Source organism: Amblyraja radiata, chromosome 18 (assembly GCF_010909765.2).
Source record: "Amblyraja radiata isolate CabotCenter1 chromosome 18, sAmbRad1.1.pri, whole genome shotgun sequence".
Lineage (NCBI taxonomy): Eukaryota > Metazoa > Chordata > Chondrichthyes > Rajiformes > Rajidae > Amblyraja > Amblyraja radiata.
The window spans coordinates 25,849,936-25,868,731 of NC_045973.1; the positions used below are offsets into that span (position 1 = coordinate 25,849,936).

An 18,796-nucleotide genomic window follows, 5' to 3' on the forward strand; every position below is an offset into this window, starting at 1 on the left:
GGAATAGGTGACGTTTCAGGTCGAGACCCTTCTTCAGGCTGTCGACAAACCCGCATGTCTTTGGGATGTGGGAAGAAACTAGAGCGCTCAGAGGAAACCCACGTGGTTACAGAACGAACGTGCAAACTCCACACAGACGACTTCTGAGGTTGTGAAGGTCTGTAATTTATTCTCACAGGCAGAGTGAGGGTTAAACATTAGGATGAGCCCGTATCAGTCTTTACCCAGCAGCAAGTCCCTTCAGAAACAACTTCAATTCCTCCATCGATTCCCAGTCCAAGACCTCACCCAGTGGCCTCTCCCACATCCCCCTCCATAACCCCCTCACCCCCCACACTATACCCCTCCCGCTCCCCCCAGCCCCTCCCTCCAGCTGCCCATCCCTGAACCCAGCCCCTCCCATCCATACTACTCTCCCTCTCTATACCCCCTCCCCACCCCCTCCATAACTCCATACCCTCTCCCTGTTACCCCCCCCCCCTTGACCTGTGCCCCTCCTTCCCACCGGCACTGCCTGAGCCGGGCGCCTCCCCCCCCCCCCCCTCCCTCGCCCTTCCACGTAACCCCACCCCTCCCTCGCCCCTCCATGTAAACCCCCCCCCCCCGACCTGTGCCCCTCCCTCCCGGCGCCCCTCCTTCCCACCAGCACTGCCTGAGCCGGGCGCCTCCCCCCCCCCTCTCCCTCGCCCCTCCATGTAACCCCCCCCCCAGTGCCCACTACTCACTCTGGATGCGGGGGCTGTAGGGATCCTCGATGGCGATGGCTGGGTTCAGCACTCTGAAGATCACCTGCACACAACAAAGATGTGTGGGTTTGTAGGTTAACCGGCCCTCCGTAAGTTGCCCCCTGGTGTGTAGGGAGTGGGTGGGAAATTGGGACAATATTGAACTAGTGTTAACGGGTGATCGATGGTCGGCATGGACTCGGTGGACTGAAGGGCCTGTTTCCCTGAACTGTTTCAATCAAACAAAATACAGGGAATAGGGATATGGATCACGTGCAGAGATTAGTTCAAGTTGGGCATGGATATTGTAGGCTGAAGGGCCTGTTCCTGTGCTGTTCTATGATCTTATGATTAAAGGGTATTAGGTGTGAAATGGAAGGAGATAGAAATTGTGCAGCCAGATGCGATTGGTTTAACTTGACATTAGGGTCAGCACAGACATTGTGGGCTGAAGGGCCTGTTGCAGTGAGAGTGACCACAGGCATAGCCTCCTTCACCTTCCCCGTGAACAGTATGGCCAATGTGGGCTGAAGAGTCTGTAGCCCTGGGAGTGCCACAGACCACTGCCCCCACAGTGGACAGTATAGGTGTGTTGGGCTGAAGAGCCTGTAGCTCTGAGAGTGACCATAGACCAATACCCCCTCACCTCCCCCTCAGTGGACAGTATTGCAGCTGTGGGTCGAAGGGCCTGTTGCCCTGGGAATAACCACAAACCACTGCCCCTCACCTCCCCCTTGAAGGACAGTATGGGCATGGTGGGTCGAAAGGCCTGTAGCTGTAAGAGTGACCGCAGGCTGAGCTCCCCTCACCTCCCCCTCGGTGGAGGGCTCGATATCTGAGTAGCGGGACTCGCAGATGACCTCGTCGACCTCCAGCTGTGGGCCAAGCCGGACGCCGGGAGAGTCCGTCGCGCAGTCGTGGCTGAAGTAGCGGTAAACCTGCCAGGAGCGGCCAAAGTCTGCTGACCGCTCAATCAGCATGGACGCTGGCCGGAACGTCTGTGGAGACAACGCAGGGGGGTCTTCAGCTCCAGTCCTCATCCGGACCCACCCGCACTCCCACCTCCCCTTCCTTCCAGTAATCCTCCCACCCACCCCACCCCCTCCTCCAACACACCCCACCCCCCTCCACTCCACCCAGCATCATACCTCCCACTGCTAACCCTCCCCTCCCCCCACCAAACCCCCCCTCTTCACACCGCCCCTTCCTTCCAGTAACTCTCCCACCCACTCCACCCCCCTCCCATCATACCTCCCACTGCTAACCCTCCCCTCCCCCCCACCAAACCCCCGCTCCCGCTGAACTCCACCCCCCCTCTTCACACTGCCCCTTCCTTCCAGTAACCCTCCCACCCACCCCACATCGCTCATCCCACTGACACCTCCCCCCCATCCCCCTCCTCCCAATGTCCTCCCTCCCTCTGCTAACCCTTCCACTGAACCCCCCCCCCCCCCTCCCGCCGGGCGAGGGTGCGGTGCTCACCTTGAATGTCATGATGAGGTGGGTGAAGTGGAACTCTGCCTCCAGGTCCAGCTGGAGATGGACGTCAGAGACACCTGGGGGGAGAGGGGGGGGCAACATCGTCATAAATCTTCTCTGCACCCTTTCCAGCTTAATGACATTCTTCCTGCAGCAGGGTGACCAACACGGTGCCTCAGGAAGGCCGTCAGCATCCATAAAGACTCCCCACACCCTTGTAATGGACTGTTCGAACTACTTCCCTCTGGCAGACATTACAAGGCCTTCTACGCCCGCCACTCCAGACTCAGGAACAGCTTCATTCCCAGAGCTATCAGTGGCTCTGAACCGGCCCTGCTGATTGCCCCCCACCCCCATGGACTGTCTCCCTCAGATGGTCACGTCGCACAGACACATCTGCACTTTAGTCTGTTTGAACTGTTTTGACTATTTACTGTTGTAATGTTCTTTTTACAAACCATGTTCTCGGGGTATCCAAGTCTAAATGTTATTAGTTATTTAAGTTATGACATCGGATGGAAGCTGCATACCCAAATCTCGTTGCACTTATGTGCAATGACAATAAAAGATATATTATTACTATTATAATTATGCTGAGCATAATACTCCAAACACCAAACACAAGGACTAGACCAGGCTGGGACCTCTGCCCCTTCTTTGTACAAACTCCCATTGGATCATCTCCTCCGCTCATCCACACAGCTTGTCCGAGATCATTGTCACACTGCCGGGAACATTCTCCCGATCTCCCCTCCCTCCGGCTCCCAGGACCCTCTCTCCTCATTACAACATCAAACCCTTCCATACTGTGAGTGGTGAGGATGTTGTCAGGATCCGAGCGTCTGGGCTACAGGGAGAGGTTGGGCAGGCTAGGACTTTTTTCCTTGGAGCACAGGAGGCTGAGCGGTGATCTTATAGAGGTGAGTAAAATCATGAGGGGAACAGATAAGGTGAATGCACAGTCGTTTACTCAGGGGAGAGCAATAGGACATCGGACTCAGGTGAGAGAGGAAAGATTTAATAGGAACCTGAGGGACAACTTTTTCCACACAGAGGGGATGATTATATGGAACAGGCTGCCAAAGGAGGTAGTTGAAATAAAATAATATTTAAAAGACAGTTGAGTTGAGGTTTATCCAGACCTGTCTGGCTCGAGATCACAGGAATAGTCCACCACACAGTTTGAAGATTACCAGAGGCCGCTGGTATCCAGGCTTGTGTGGATCATCACTATAAAAGGATGGTGATCTTAATCCAATGCTTTTTATGGGGTTGTGTACATTAGCTGCGTTCCCCAGCGATGACAGAAATAACAAGGGCCTCAGTGCCTGTGGGTCTGAGCCTGGATTAATGAGGGGAGAGGAGGGGGGGATGGGGGAGGCAGAGGGGAGAGGAGGGGGTGGGGGGGACGTGGAGGTGGCAGAGGGTGTGGAGGTGGCAGAGGGCGAGGAGGGAGGCAGGGAGGAGAGAGGGGGGAGAGGAGTGGGCAGGTGGAGGGGGAGGGGGAGACAGAAGGAGTGTATTTTAAATGTCGTTATAGTATCCGCCTCAAATACCTCCTGTGGCAGCTCGTTCCATAAAGATTCCTATTAAATCTTCCCCCACTCATCATAAACCTATGTCATCCAGTTCTTAAGTCCGCGACCTGGGTAAAGAGCTCTGTGCATTCACCTCATCCCTCGATTCCCCCCATGATTTTATATATGAGGGGCAATTTGCAGGTGTAGTAACAATATTTAAATGACACTTGGACAGGTACATGGATAGGACAGGTTTGGGGGGATATGGCTAAACATGGGCAGGTGGGATTAGTGTAGATGGGGCTTGTTGGTCAGCATGGACCTGTTTCAGTGCTGTGTGACTGTGACTGTGACTGTGAGATAAATAATGGTTTCAGCCCTGCTTCGCAGGCAAGCAGAGAGATATTTCTGTGCGGAGTGAGTCTAAGACTGTACAAGGCCAGGGCTTGGCGATAGAGATGATTACTTCACACAGACACATTCCAGCGGAGCCGAGCTGCCAGAAGCTCCCACACACTGGCTGCACTGTTCCCCTGCATGGCCCCACCCTCCCGCATCTGGCCCGCCCATCCCCGACGCAGCGCTCCCTGACCCCTGCCCTCTAGCCAACACCTCCCTCACTTCCATCAACACCTCACCCTGTCTCCCCACCAACATAATCCAGGGCCAGTCTCACCCCAGTCACACTCCCTCCTCCCCTCTCCCATTAGGCAAGAGGGTACAAAAGTGTGAAAAGACATATCTCCAGATTCAGGGCAGTTTCTTCCCAGCCATTATCAGGCAAATGAACCATCCTCTCATCCACTAGAGAGCGGTCCTGACCTCCCATCTACCTCATTGGAGACCCTCGGACTATCTTCAATCAGACTTTACTGGACTTTTACTTGCAGTAAATGTTATTCCCATCATCATGTATCTGTACACTGTGAATGCCTCAATTGTAATCATGTGTAGTCATTCTGCTGACTGGTTAGCACGCAACAAAAGCTTTTCACTGTACCTTGGTAAACGTGACAATAAACTAAACCAAACAAATGTGTGCTTATCAATACCACATAGAAAATAGGCCCTTCAGCCCAACAAGCCCATGCTGACCATTAAACACCCACTCACACCAATTTTTCAATGATCCATTTTACTCTCTCCACAGTCCCATCAACTCCCCCAGATTCTACCTCTCACCCACACACGTGGGGCAATTTACAGGGGCCAATTTCTGCCACTGAACCTGCAAATGTGTGGTGTGTGGGAGGATATAGAGACTACCTGGAATTATGTGCAAACGCCACACACACAGCACCCGGTCCATCACGGGTACTGACCCACCCACCATCAAAGGCATCTAAAGGAGATGCTGCCTCAAAAATGCAGCCAGCATCATCACCCTGGCCACGCTCTCATCTCACTGCTACCATCGGGAAGAAGGTACAGGAGCCTGAAAACCATGATCTCCAGGTACAGGAACAGCTTCTTCCCAGCAACCATCAGGCTCTTGAACGCTGCACAACACTAACCTCAGCTACTGTGATCTTCTGTGGACTTTGATTGCACTACAGACGTCAGTTTTGCACTATTATAGTTACATAAAAGTACAGCACAAGAACAGGCCCTTCGGCCCACAATGTATGTGCCAAACTCCATGCCCAGTCCAAATCATATCCAATTGTACATTAATTGCAATTAATTGAGTGAATTATTGATTATTATGTCTTATCTGTGTGTTGTATTTGTGTTTGGCTTGATTGTATTTATGCATGGTATATCAGATCTGTTTGGATAGCATGCAAAACAAAGCTTTTCACTGTACCTCGGTACACATGACAATAATGAACCTAAATCAAATGGGCCTGTTAAACTGCAGCAAGCAAGTGGGAATTTCATTGTTCTATTGGTGATACAGATGAAAATTAAACACACATAGACCAGTGGGCATAGCTTTAAGGTGAGAGGGCCAAAGTATAAAGGTGATATGTGGGGCAATTTTTTCACACAGAGGGTGGTGGGGGCCTGGAACATACTGCCAGGGGTGGTGGTGGAGGCAGATACGATAGTGATGTTTAAGAGGCTTTTAGATAGGCACATGGATATGCAGGGAATGGAGGGATATAGATCACGTGCAGGCAGAGGAGATTAATTTAACTTGGCATCATGTTGGGCACGGACAATGTGGGCCGAAGGGCCTGTTCCTGTGCTGTACTGTTCCACATTGTATGCTGTATATTGTATGTGAGCCGTGCACCGTTCTCGGACTGCCACCACGCCTCCTTGCGGTAATGTGTGAATGCGGTGATCACGTTCTGCACGCGGTGACTGTTGGGGTTCCGTAGCCGGTCGTACGACCTGCGCGAGTCGCACAGGAAGCACTTCTTCTCATCCTGTTGGGGAGAAAGGTCACAGGGTCACTGCCCATGGCAACCGGACTGACAGTCCCCGGCAACTGGGCCATAGGTCTCCGGCAACCGGTCACGGGTCCCTGGTAACCGGGTCATGGGTCCCTGGCAACCAGGTCACTGGTCCCTGGCAACCGGGTCACTGGTCCCTGGCAACCGGGTCACTGGTCCCTGGCAACCGGGTCACGGATCCCTGGCAACCGGGTCACTGGTCCCTGGCAACCGGGTCACTGGTCCCTGGCAACCGGGTCACTGGTCCCTGGCAACCGGGTCACGGGTCCCTGGCAACCGGGTCACGGATCCCTGGCAACCGGGCCCTTGGCAATGAGGACTCTGCCAATTGCCTGCCCAAATAGCTCCCCCCAGCCACCCCCCTCCCACCATCCACTCTCAATCTCCCCCCCCACAACCTACCTCGCCCCATTCCCCGACTCTCTCCCCCTCCTCTCCCCACTCGGTGTCTCCCTCTCCCCGTTTTTCCCCTCAACTCTAACCCACTCTCTCCCTCATTCTCCCCACCATGCCTGCTGTCTCCCCCCACCCTCCCCAGCCCCATCTCTATCTCCCCACTGCCTCACCAGCAGGTGGCTGACAATACAATAGGGCTTCCTGCCCTCTCTCCCCCCACACCCCCTTCCTCCCCCTGGCCCTCACCCACAGGTGGCAGGGGCAATATAGCACAGCTGTCTCCCCCCCGACCCTCACCTGCAGGTGGCTGACGATACAGTAGGGCTGTCTGCCACGTAGCCCGCAGGTGGACGATGCGGTCAGTTTGCGCTGCCGGCCCACCAGTAGGTCCCCCGTTGCTGGGTAGCAGCTGCCTTGGGCACAGCCGTGGGCAGCGTCCGGAGCCTGGGCAACGGTGCCCCCCATCACTGCAGGGCGGAAGGGGAGGGAGGGGGCAGAGAGGGGGAAGGGTGTGAGGAGAGGGAGAGACACACAGAGATGGTAACTGTAAACAATACAACACAAATCCTCCTGTGCACTGTGTTCATTCTTTGAATTATAAATTGCTATTTATCGCAAGAGAATTAAGTGTGTTTATGTTTGATGTTCTGTATGACTATGTTTGTGTGCATCTCTGTGTTTATAAGTGTGTGTGTGTGTGTCTGCATGTGTAAGTCCATGTGAGTGAGTGCGTGTGTGTCGTCAGGTTCTTGAACTGACCCGTACAGCCCGAATCCTACCTTGGTAACGAAACACTAAGGATCACCTTTTGCACCACATGGACTTGTGTTTAATTTTGTTTTGCACTAACATCTTGTTTTATTTTACTGTCTTTTTCTGTTCACTGTTTTGCAGTGTGTGAGATTTCTGAGTAATTGATGTTTTTGTGTGTGTGTGTCTCTGTACCGCTCCCTGTAGCTAATCCAGTCTAATCCAGGCAGCATTCTGGTAAACCTCCTCTCCACTCTCTCCAAAGCCTCCACATCTTTCCTGTAATGGGGCGACCAGAACTGCATGCAATACTCCAAATGCAGCCGGACCAAGGTCCTATAAACCTGCATCGTGACTTCCGGACTCTTACACTCACCGCCCCGACCAATGAAGGCAAGTTTACCGTACACCTTCCCACTCTATCTATTGTGTTGCTGCTTTCAGGGAGGTGTGGACTTGGACCCCAAGACTCCTCTGTACATCAAGGTGCTGCCATTCACTGCACACTTCCCCGGCACCCAGCTCCACGCATTCATACTCTCGAATTTCAGATTAGTTTAGTTTATTGTCACGGGCACCAAACTTCAACCAAAGCTTTTTGTTGCGTGCTATGCAGTCAGCAGAAAGACTGTACATGATTACAGTCAAGCCACCCACAGCATACGGATACAGGATAAAGGGAATAACGTTTAGTGGAAGATAATGAACTGTAAAGTCCAATTAGAGATAGTCCAAGGATCTCCAATGAGGTAGGTGGGAGCTCAGGACCACTCTCTAGTTGGTGAGAGGACGGTTCAGTTGCCTGAGAACAGCTGGGAGGAAATTGGAGGTGTGCGTTGTCACACTCTGTACCTCTTGCCAGAGGGCAGAGCTCCCCGTGTCCTCTCCCACTCGGCCAGGCCAGGGGACACCCAGCCTAGTGTCTGTGCCTCTGGCCAGTGTCCTCTGCAGCTGCTTGGTGCCAGCAGCCAACTATCCTCTTCCCAAAATAGTCTCTATTGATAAAATTAGTAAATATGTAAATACAGGGCACTTATACATATCCTTGCCGTTCACCCTGGCCATAGCAGACAATTCTCTGCTGTGTACAGCAGGACAGAAACCTGTTGTTCCCTTTTATATCCGCTGCATTCTACAGAAAAACACCCTTGAACTCAGTAAAGGACCAGTTTCCTTCAGGAAGCAGTTTCCAGGGAGTGTCAATGGCCATATTCAGCTGCAGAGACTGGAAAATGTCAGGCAAACAAAATGTAGGAAAAAGAACTGCAGGTGTTACGTTGCCAAGGAAAGACAAAAGGGCTGGAGTAACTCAGCGGGTCAGACAGCATCGCCGGACAACATGGATGGGCGATGTTTCGTATCGGGACCCTTCAAAGTGTTGGCGTAAGTCAGCAAGTCAGGCAGCTTCCTGGAGAATGTGTATGAAGGGGCTGCAGATACTGGTTTATATCGATGATAGACACAAAGTGCTAGAGTAACTCAGCGGGTCAGGCAGCATCTCTGGAGAAAAAGAATGGGTGACGTTTTGTGTCAAGACCGTTCTTCAGACTTTCCAGTCTTTTCTTCAAAAGTCAGGCAGACCCGTGTGGAGCGGGTGGAGAAGAGATTCACCAGGATGTTACCTGGGCTTGCGGGCTTGAGTTACAGGGAGAGGTTGGATAGGCTGGGACTGTTCTCTGGAGCGTCGGAGGCTGAGGGGTGACCTTGTTGAGGTGTACAAGATCATGAGGGGCATGGATAAAGTGAACGCTCACTGTCTTTTCCCCAGGGTAGAGCATTCTAAAACCAGAGGGCACAGGATTAAGGTGAGAGGTTAGAGATTTAAGATATTCCACTCAGAGGGTAGTCCATATCTGGAACGAGCTGCCAGAGGAAGCTGTAGATATGGCTCCAATTATTGTTTTTTAAGGACATTTAATTAATGTCCTTAAAATTAAGATACATGGATAGGAAGGGTTTAGAGGGATATAGGTTAAAGGCAGGCAAATGGGACTAGCCCAGAATGCCAACATGGTCAGCACAGGCAAGGTGGGCCAAAGGGCCTGATTCCGTGCTGCTTGGCTCTGTGGTTCTACCCTGAGACTGTGGAGGTTCTTTGACTGAATCAGATGTTTAGATTTCTTGGCATTCTGCAAATGCTGGGCATGGGGAATGGTGCTGAAGTACAAGAGGGTCTGGGCAGAAGGGCTAGCAGGTCCAAGGGGCAGAATGGTGAACTCCGCTCTTGCTTCACTTGACGACATATTCATGGTGCACATGGATGTACAAATGATCCGAGTGCGCATGTCTATACACGTGTTCTGTGTGCACACGCCTCACCTATGTTCCTTGTACGCTTAGCTGTACGCATTCCTTGTACACATGACTTGTGTGACTGCGTGTTCCTTGCACACATAGCTATACATGTTCCATGTACACATGGCTGTCCACATGCCTCAGGTGGCTGCGAGTTCCTCGTACACACGTGTCTGTGTATTCCAGGACCCTCCCCCTGTGCCTCCGGTGTCCAGGGAATGAGTTCAACCATCGGCCAGGGAATGTTCCGGACCCTGGGTGAGGCTGCGCTCCCTGGCTGGAGGTCAGGGGGGGGGTGTGTGTATGTCAGAGGTCATCAGTGGCTGTCAGGGGCTGTGTGGGGCCGAGGGGATGAGCGTGGGGATGGGGGCCGGTGGTGCTGGCTGTCGCCATGGGCAACAGCTGCCATTAGCGAGGTGCTGACAGCGCCAGGTGTGGGTGTCTGTCAACACCGGTCATTTACACCATGTCCCAGCACCAACATCAAGGCCCAGCTGGAAACCAATAGCAAGAAATTCACAACACTGCCTCTGGTCACAGGGTCACACACAGGCCCTTCAGCCCAAACCCTCCTTGCCCCATCTACACCACTCCCACCTGCACACATTTGCCCCATATCCCTCTAAACCTTTCCTATCCATGTTTCAGTCTAAATGTAGTTACAGCACCTGCCTCAACTATCTCCTCTGGCTGCTCGTTCCATACACCCACCCAACGTGTGAAAACGTTGCCCCTCAGGTTCCTATTAAATCTTTCCCTTCTCACCTTAAACCTATCTCCTCTGGTTCTTGATTCCCCCACTCTGGGTAAAAGGCATTCGACCCACCTCTGCTTCATGATTTGATCCACCTCTCTAAGATCACCCCTCAGCCTCCTGCACTCCACAGAATAAAGTCCTAGCCAGCTCAACCTTTCCCTATAGCTCAGGTCCTGGCAACATCCTCATAAATTTACTCTGCACTTTTCAGATACTTATTAATAACCTCACGGGATTTGAACTCATACCCGGATATCAGACGTCTGAGATGGGGCTGCTATTGCAGTATCTGTCCGGCTATTTTCCAGCAGTGTTAGTATTGGTTTATTATTGTCATGTGTATCGAGATGCAGCAACAAACGTTGTCTTTGTGCTGTCCGGTCAAATCATCCTGTACACAAGTACAATCAAACCGCACACAAGGACAACAGGCAGCTCAAGTACAAATGAGAAAAATACCAGAGTGTGGAGTGTCGATAGGGTTATGGTTATCGAGATAAAGTGTAGATGGAGTCGACGGTGGGGAGTCTAGACTGTGTGATGAACTGGGCGACATCTTCAACTCTCTGTAATGTCTTGGGGTGTTGGGCAGAGTTGTTCCCAAACCAGGGTGTGAAGCATCCCGATACGATGCTTCCCATGGTGCAACTGTGTGTGTTGGGGTCAGACTTTGGTCGTGGCGGTTACCTTGGCGGTTTCACAGGTGATATGTAAATGCAGCCAGTTGTCAGTGCAGGTCCAGCACAGATTTTCCACCAACTGGTGATCCGGCCCCTCCCCGTTAATCCGGACAAAATCCCCCCAAGGATGTCCCCCCCGAAAATAGGCCGGGTGAGGCGGCCAACCTCAACCTTCGATCGGCTGGTCGAATTTCCCCCCCTGCGTCCAGGGCTCTGGGACTCCGGCCTGGCCAGAGCCGGCAGATCCGTTCCCGTAGCCGACTTCCGCTGTCGTCCTTGTGGGCTGGGATCCCGGCTCCCTGAGGCCGTGACCTGTGTTAGTCCGGCAAAAGGGACAATACGGCAAGGATCTGGAACCAAGGGTGTCGGAACAGCGGTGGTGGGTGGACCTGTATAGATCTCCCTGATTAGTGGTTCCAGCTGAGGGGGTCCAGCCCGGGGTGGGGACTGGGGGCGATGGGGAGGGTGCTCGGGGGAGGGGGCTGCTGTGTTTGGGTTGGGGAGGGGAACAGCAGGTCAGGCTGCATCTGTGAGGAGAGACAAAGAGAGTGTCGAGGGTCGGAGAAGCAGATGTGGATCTACTGGTGAGGGAGCTCCGATCCCAGTCCTTGCTGGAACGCCTGGGAATGGAATGTTCCAGTCAAGGAACAAATTCTTTTTTTTATTTTGCAGATGGAAAACAAAACAAATAATTTGACCTCTGGGGATGGGTGGAAACGTCGACAATCTCTGGGATAGGTTGTTGCTGGTGACTGGGGAAGGGGGTGACGGTGAGGAGGGGGTTCCTGGGAGTCATGGCGTGGGAGGAGGTGGTGACGGGACGTGGGAGTGGGTTCGATGTGTCCAACAGCGATACACGCTGGCAGGGTAGGGTGGGGGGGGGGGAGGGGGATTGTTTACCGGGGGTGGGGGGGGGGGGGGGGGGGGGGGGGGGGAGGGCCGGGACGGTGAGTAGACAGTGGGGTGGGGGGGGGGGGGGTTGAAGTCTGCACCCATCCCGACCCCTGGTCTCGCCCTGTGTCTGAGCCTGTTCTCCTGAGTCTGTTGACTGCCTGTCACAGAGTGTGTCCACAGGGAGAGGGGCTTGGAAACTGTGATCCAAATCTGGACTTTTAAAATTGGAAACATCAGTTTAAGATATCAGCCCAAAACTGAAGCATTAAACAGCGCAGAGACATGAGTTATTCAGAGTGGCGGCGGCGGCAGGCTATTTAGGGCGGGAGAGAGGACATAGCTAAAAGTGGAGGTGCCCAAACCAATCACAGATGCCGACACAGCACTGGACCTCTGCTCTCGAACAGGCCCCGGCTACATGGATGGGAAAGGTTTAGAGGGATATGGGCCAAACGCAGGCAGGTGCGACTAGCGTAGATGGGGCATCTTGGTCAGCATGGGTTAATTGGGCCGAAGGGCCTGTTTAATTGGTGCATTGTGTATTTAACCTCCCCTCTTACAATGAAGACAAAATACTTTCCTAATTATTTGCTGACGTCTGTGTTATGTTTCATTAATCTGTGTACAAGGACACTCCTGAACACCAACACCATTCAGTTTAGTTTAATTAAGAGATACAGCGCGGAAACAGGATCTTCGGCCCACCGAGTCCACACCGACCTGGAGTCACCTGTACACTGACACTATCTGACACACACTAGGGACAATTTACAGAAGCTAATTAACTGACAAACCTGCACGTCATTGGGATGTGGGAGGACACGGTAGCGCCCGGAGAAAACCCCCTTGGTCACAGAGAGAACGTGCAAACTCCACACAGCCAGACAGTTCTAGGATTGAACCTAGGTCTCTGTGAGCCCTGCGCTGCTGTGCCTCCCCATTCAGTTCCTCATCACTTTAAAAGTATTTGTCTTTCAGTCTCATGTTAATTTAAAAATACTCTGTGTTTCTATTTTTCAACAAAAGTGGATTCCGTCACATCTTTGAAGAGTCCTGTGCTGGGCCCCGACCAGAAAGGTCATCTGTCCGCTCCCTGCACAGATGCTGCCTGACTTGCTGGGTTACTCCAGCACGTTGTGTTTAGCCCCAGATTCCAGCATTCATGTGTCTCTTGACTGATATTTTGCCGGCTCCTTCTATAGCTTCCTCTGGCAGCTCGTTCCATATACAGACTACCCTCTAAGTGAAAAAATCGCCCGAGTTCCTTATTAAATCTCTCCCCTCTCACCTTAAGTTTTAGAATCCTCTACCCTGGGGGAAAAGACTGTGAGCGTTCTCTTTTTTCTTGCCCCTCATGATCTTGTACACCTCAATAATGTCACCTTTCAACCTATGTTCCAAAGAACAAAATCCCAGCCTATCCAACCTCTCCTTGTAAACTGGAGACACAAGGAACTCTGCAGGTGCTGGTTTACAAAAAAAAAAGACACAAAGTGCTGGAGTAACTCAGCAGGTCGGCCAGCCTCTCGGAGAATATGGATGTGACATTTTGGGTCAGGACCCTTCTTCACATCTGCTTTGACGAGGTTCTCCTCCAGTCTGCAGAAGGGTCCCGACCCGAACCGTCACTTATCCACGTTCTCCAGAGATGCTGCCTGACCTGAGTTACTCCAGCATTTTATGTCTCATTCTTCTCCCTGGAATTTCTTTCCCTCAGTCTGGGAGCTGGGAAGAGATGCAGTGGGTTCAGACTGGTGGGGAGCTGGTTTTAGGGAAGAGGGGGGTGTGGGCAAGGGTGGGGGAGGGGATTGTCCACTGCACCACACCTACGCCCCCCGTGAGGAGCTCAGAGGGCCATTGTCTGCTGAGCCGCACAGCTCACCCGCCCCACCTCCGCATCTCCATAGCAACTGATCCACTGCGAACTGGGATCATTAAAGTCCTTTTAGGGGGTGCCGCTGTTTGCTGAGTTTGATTACCGAAATAATATGTTGCCTGCCAGAGTCACAGAATCACACAGCACAGAAACAGGTTATTTGGCCCAATTTGCCCACGCCAACCTAGATGTCCCATCTACACTGCCCGTTTTTGACTTATCCCTCTAATTCTTTCTTCTCCATGTACCTGTCTAAATGTCTCTGATGTTGTGATAGTACCTGCCCCAACTGCCTCCTCCTGCAGCTCATTCCATACACCCACCACCCTCTGTGTGAAAAATTTGCCTCTCAGGTTCCTATTAAATTTTTCCCTCCTCACTGTAAACGTATGAATCTTGATTCCCCAGGTCCTCGAGTCCTGGCAACATCCTCGTGAATCTTCTCTGCACTCTTTCCAGCTTGACAACTGACACAACCCTCAACCTCACTGGTGCCCGCATGATGAAGCCCTGATGAAGGACGGGCTTCCATCCCCAGCAGGTCACTGGGACCGGGACAGATGTACATGGCAGGCTGGGCACATCAGCCTCAACCCAGCACCATGGCATCAGGCCCCGACACATGCTGGAATCACCGGCTCCAGTGTGTGTGGAAGGGGAGAGATTCAAGACGGACCCCAGAGGGTGGCCCATATCTGGAACGAGCTGCCAGACGAAGCTATAGAAGTGGATACATTTACGACTTTTAAAAGGCATTTGGACAGATACATGGATAGGAAGGGTTTAGAGGGACATGGGGCAAATCCAGGCAAACGGGACTGGCACAGTATACCAACTTGGTGAGCATGGACCAGGTGGGCCAAAGGGCCTGTTTGCCTGCAGTACGGTTCTATCACCCAATATGTGCAGAGAAGGAGAGGCTGTGGCCCCTGTCTGTGTTTGAAGGGGCTGCTCCTCGAGTATTGCTTTCTCTTCAGGGAGAGGGAGGGGAGGAGAGATGGAGTGGTAGAGAGAGGGAGGGGAGGAGAGAGCGGGGGAGAGAGTGGGGGGGAGAGAGAGTGGGGGAGAGAGGGAGTGGGGGAGAGAGGTGGGGGGAGAAGGAAGAGAGTTTTTGACTCTTTCTTTTGGTGCCCTCTTGAGTTGTTTCTCTATGGGGGGGAGTTCTTTGGAGGAGTTTTTTTCTTCCTCTTTGAGGTGTTTGAGTTGGGGGAGGGGAGGGGTTCAGGGGAGAGGACGGGAAGGGAGGGAGGTGTCCACACACAGTGAACCTGTCTCCTGCTTTTTGCGTACGTGGGAAACTTTCCCAGGCTCCGGAACCTTCCCCGGGCGGGATGACCCCTGACCTCTGAGCCAGGCTCCAGTTCACGCTGACACCCAGACCATCTCCAGATGCTTTGACAGCATCTCAAGCCGGCCCCACTCCCTGCCCGACCCCATGTACCGCTGGCAAAGCCCCCACACCGGACGCACAGCCGGACGGCCAGGAATGTACGGCTGGTCTGCCAAGCCGGCTCCAAAATTAACCGCATTCCAGCATGGGTTCATGTTACCCAGAACACCAGTCATAGGCACCCAGAGATTGTCTCACACACACCATCCCCACCGGTACTGTACCCCAGTGTTATACAGTGACAGACCCATCCCCACTGGTACTGAATCTCGTACTGAATCTCCACAGTTACAATGCTGGCATCTAACCAGTAACAGCACAAGAACATTCCCAGATTAGTAATGCAGATGTCTGCACTGATCAGAGTTCGTCCCCTCACAGCCTCTGAGGACTTGTTAATCCTCTGCAATTAGTCTCGGAAACACTGACTCAAAGCTAACGGGACTGTGTTAAAGATACACCTGTTCACTGCTATCCTGCAGGCAGGCAGGTAATCTGCCATCCTTAGCCTGCGTGTGACCCCAAACTCCCTCCCCATGCACCATGTGGCCACGGGGCATGAACAAGCCGCAGTTCAACACAAAGAGCGAAAGATTTGTCTGTGGCCCCCACACGCTGGAGCAAGCACAGGGAAGGTACAATCTCCCCAAACATCCGAGCGCAGAGACAGGGGAGGGGAGCGCGGTACCAGGCACGTTGCTGCTCACCGCAACATCATGAGAGTACGGTTAAAGCGAATGCTCACAGACTTTTCCCCAGGGCAGACGATCCTAAAACTAGAGGGCACAGGCTTAAGGTGAGAGGGGGGAGAATTAAGAGGGAGCTCAGGGGCAACATTTTCCGTTATCTGGAACGAGCTGCCAGATGAAGCTATAGAAGTGGATACAAGTTACGGCTTTTGAGACATTTGGACAGATACATGGATAGGAAGGGTTTAGAGGGATATGGGGGAAATGGAGGCAAATCGGACTAGTCCAGTATGTAATCTTGGTCGGCATGGACAAGGTGGGCCGAAGGGCCTGTTTCTGTGCTGTGTGACGGCTCCCTTCCACCGTGCATCTGTCCCAGCCAGAGGTCACCGGTCAGAGGGGAGCAGTGTTCTTCCTCCTGCTCCCTCCACGGCTGCTGTCCGACCTGCCGAGTGTTTGCAGCTCTGAGTCCCGGCCCTACTGTGGCCACACTGGGTGACCAGAGAACGTAACTGGTCCTTCGGCTCCAGGAGAGGGGGCAGGAGGGCACTACCAGCACCCTCCTCACCTCCCCCCACCTCCTGGCTGAGTGCAGGAGTGCAGCAGGAGGTGGGCCGGGGAAATGTCCGGAATGCCGGGCAGGAACTCCCGGGATCCGCTCCATGGGCGGCAGCGGCAGGGAGCTCGTAAACAGGACACAGCTACAGACTACAGCAGCACAGCCCTTCCTATTGCAGTCTCTCCACCCACACACACCCCGCATGTGTGTTTGTGTGTGAGAGAAAGAGATTAACTATGCGTGTGTATGAGGGTAACTGTGAGTGTGCGAATGTGGGTCTGTATGTGTGCGATTGAGTGTGACAGATTAACTGTGTGTGTGTGTGTGTGATGCTGTGTGTGTGTGTGATGCTGTGTGTGTGTGTGTGTGTGTGTGATGCTGTATGTGTGTGTGATGCTGTATGTGTGTGATGCTGTGTGTGTGTGTGTTTGATGCTGTGTGTGTGTGTGTTTGATGCTGTGTGTGTGTGTGTGCGAGTTAGTTATTGTGTGTGTCCATGTGTGTGAGAGAGATTAACTGTGCGGGGTGTGTGTGGTGATTGTGTGTGTCTGTGATTATGTGTGTGTCTGTGATTATGTGTGTGTATGACAGATTAACTGTGTGAGTGTGCCTGCCTATGAATCTGTGATGTGTGTGTGAATAGATTAAATGAGTTTGTGTGTTTGTATCTGACTGTTTATTTAGTGTGGGTGTGTGTGAAAGAGAGTAACGGAGGTGTTTGTGTCCTTAATTTTAGATGATTATATGGTATGGGAAGGTGGGGGGTTAGGGGTGGTGGGGATGGGGGTTAGGGGTGGTAGGGAGGGTGGGGGTTAGGGGTGAGGGTGGGGGGACGGGGTGGTGGGGAGGGTGGGGGGTTAGGGGTGAGGGCGGGGGTTAGGAGGACGGGGTGTTGGGGAGAGAGGAGGGGGTGACTGGGTGAGGAGGGAGTGATGAACTGTATCAGCGGCCGCCCCGGGTCACCCCCCCCCCCCCCCCCCCGCCCCCCCGCGAAAACTTTCCACAAACTTCTCGCTAACTTTGCGCCGCGGACTCACTCACCGCAAACGAGCAGGATGAAGAGGTTCATGGTAGCGGCGATCCCTCGGCTGTGCGCTCCCTCACGCTGCACCTGTCCACTGGGATCGTGTCCGCTCAGTCACTGCCCGCCCGCCCTGTCCCGGCCCCTGTCCCTGTCCCTGTCCCCGCCCGGACTCAGTAGCAGCGGGTCCCGCTGGGTTCGGGAAAGACCCGGAGCCGCTCCGGCATGGATCCGGAGTCGGTCTGCGCTGGATCACAGCGAGTCGCCGAGTGGACCCGGACTTGCTCCAGAGTGGGTCTGGAGTGGATCCGGACTCAGCCTGCAATAGATCCAGAGCAGAATCCGAGCAACCCGGATTGTATCCGCGGCAGTTCTAGTGTGGATCCAGAACAATCCGGGTGTGGAGCGATTGGAAGTGTCGATGGTGGTGGGGAGTGTGATGGTCCGGGCTACATCCACACCACGACTCTAGGTTGAGACCTCAAGTTACTCAGTTAGTTTAGTTTAGAGATCCAGTGTGGAAACAGGCCCTTCGGCCCACCGAGTCCACGACCACCCGTTCACGCTAGCTCTCCCACTTTCTCCTCCACTCCCTGCAGAGGGCGGATTAACCTGCAAACCCTGCAAGTCTTTGGGATGCGAGAGGAAAGCGGAGCATCCGGAGAAAACCCACGCAGTCACAGGGAGAACGTGCAAACTCCGTACAGACAGCAGCCGAGGTGCGGATCGAACCCGGATCTCTGGTGATGTGAGGCATCAGCTCTATCAGCTGCGCCACCCTGTGTGATGTTACCGTTGCAGAAGCAGTTCAGGGAAGGTTTGCAAGGTTGATACCTGGGGCAGGCGCTTTGTCCAATGAAGAAAGTGTGGGGAAGCTGGGTTTGTCCCTGCTTAGGGGGAGAGAGAGGAGATGGGGGGGGGGGAGGTAGAGGGAGGGGGCGAGAGGGAGGGGGAAGGGAGGGAGGGGGAGAGAGAATGGCTGAAACCTGAGGGGTTTCCATGGGGTGAGAGTGCATAGTCCCTCTTGAGGGAGAATTAAGAACGAGGCATCACGCGTTAAAAACAGGGTGGTCCATTGAAGGAGACCATAAGGTCAGAAGTGATAGGAGTAGAATTAGGCCATTCGGTCTCGGCATTCAATCATGCCTGATCTACCTCTCTCTCCTAACCCCATCTCCTGCCTTCTCCCCATAACCTCTGACACTTGTACTAATCAAGAATCTATCTATCTATCAGAGAGAACGAATAAACTCCACACAGATGGTGCCTGTGGTCAGGATTGAACCCTGGTCTCTGGTGCTGTGAGGCATCAACTCTACCGCTGAGCCACTGTGTTTCTCTCAATAATGAAATTAAATTCTTA

The 18,796-nt window shown here is 53.2% G+C and overlaps 1 protein-coding gene across 1 annotated transcript in view; it reads right to left on the minus strand.

Annotated features, from left to right (window-relative positions):
- Window positions 1–17,716, minus strand: part of lamb2 (laminin subunit beta 2) — a 49,748-nt gene extending 32,032 nt beyond the window's left edge. Inside the window, exons 1-6 of the mRNA XM_033036934.1 lie at window positions 17,454–17,716; window positions 6,820–6,989; window positions 5,964–6,099; window positions 2,208–2,281; window positions 1,535–1,723; window positions 726–789 (exon numbers count right to left, since the gene is read on the minus strand). Coding sequence (XP_032892825.1) covers window positions 726–789; window positions 1,535–1,723; window positions 2,208–2,281; window positions 5,964–6,099; window positions 6,820–6,989; window positions 17,454–17,481 — 661 coding nt within the window. The 5' untranslated portion in view covers window positions 17,482–17,716. The remainder of the gene's footprint in view (window positions 1–725; window positions 790–1,534; window positions 1,724–2,207; window positions 2,282–5,963; window positions 6,100–6,819; window positions 6,990–17,453) is intronic.
- Between the last annotated feature and the right edge of the window lie 1,080 nt (window positions 17,717–18,796).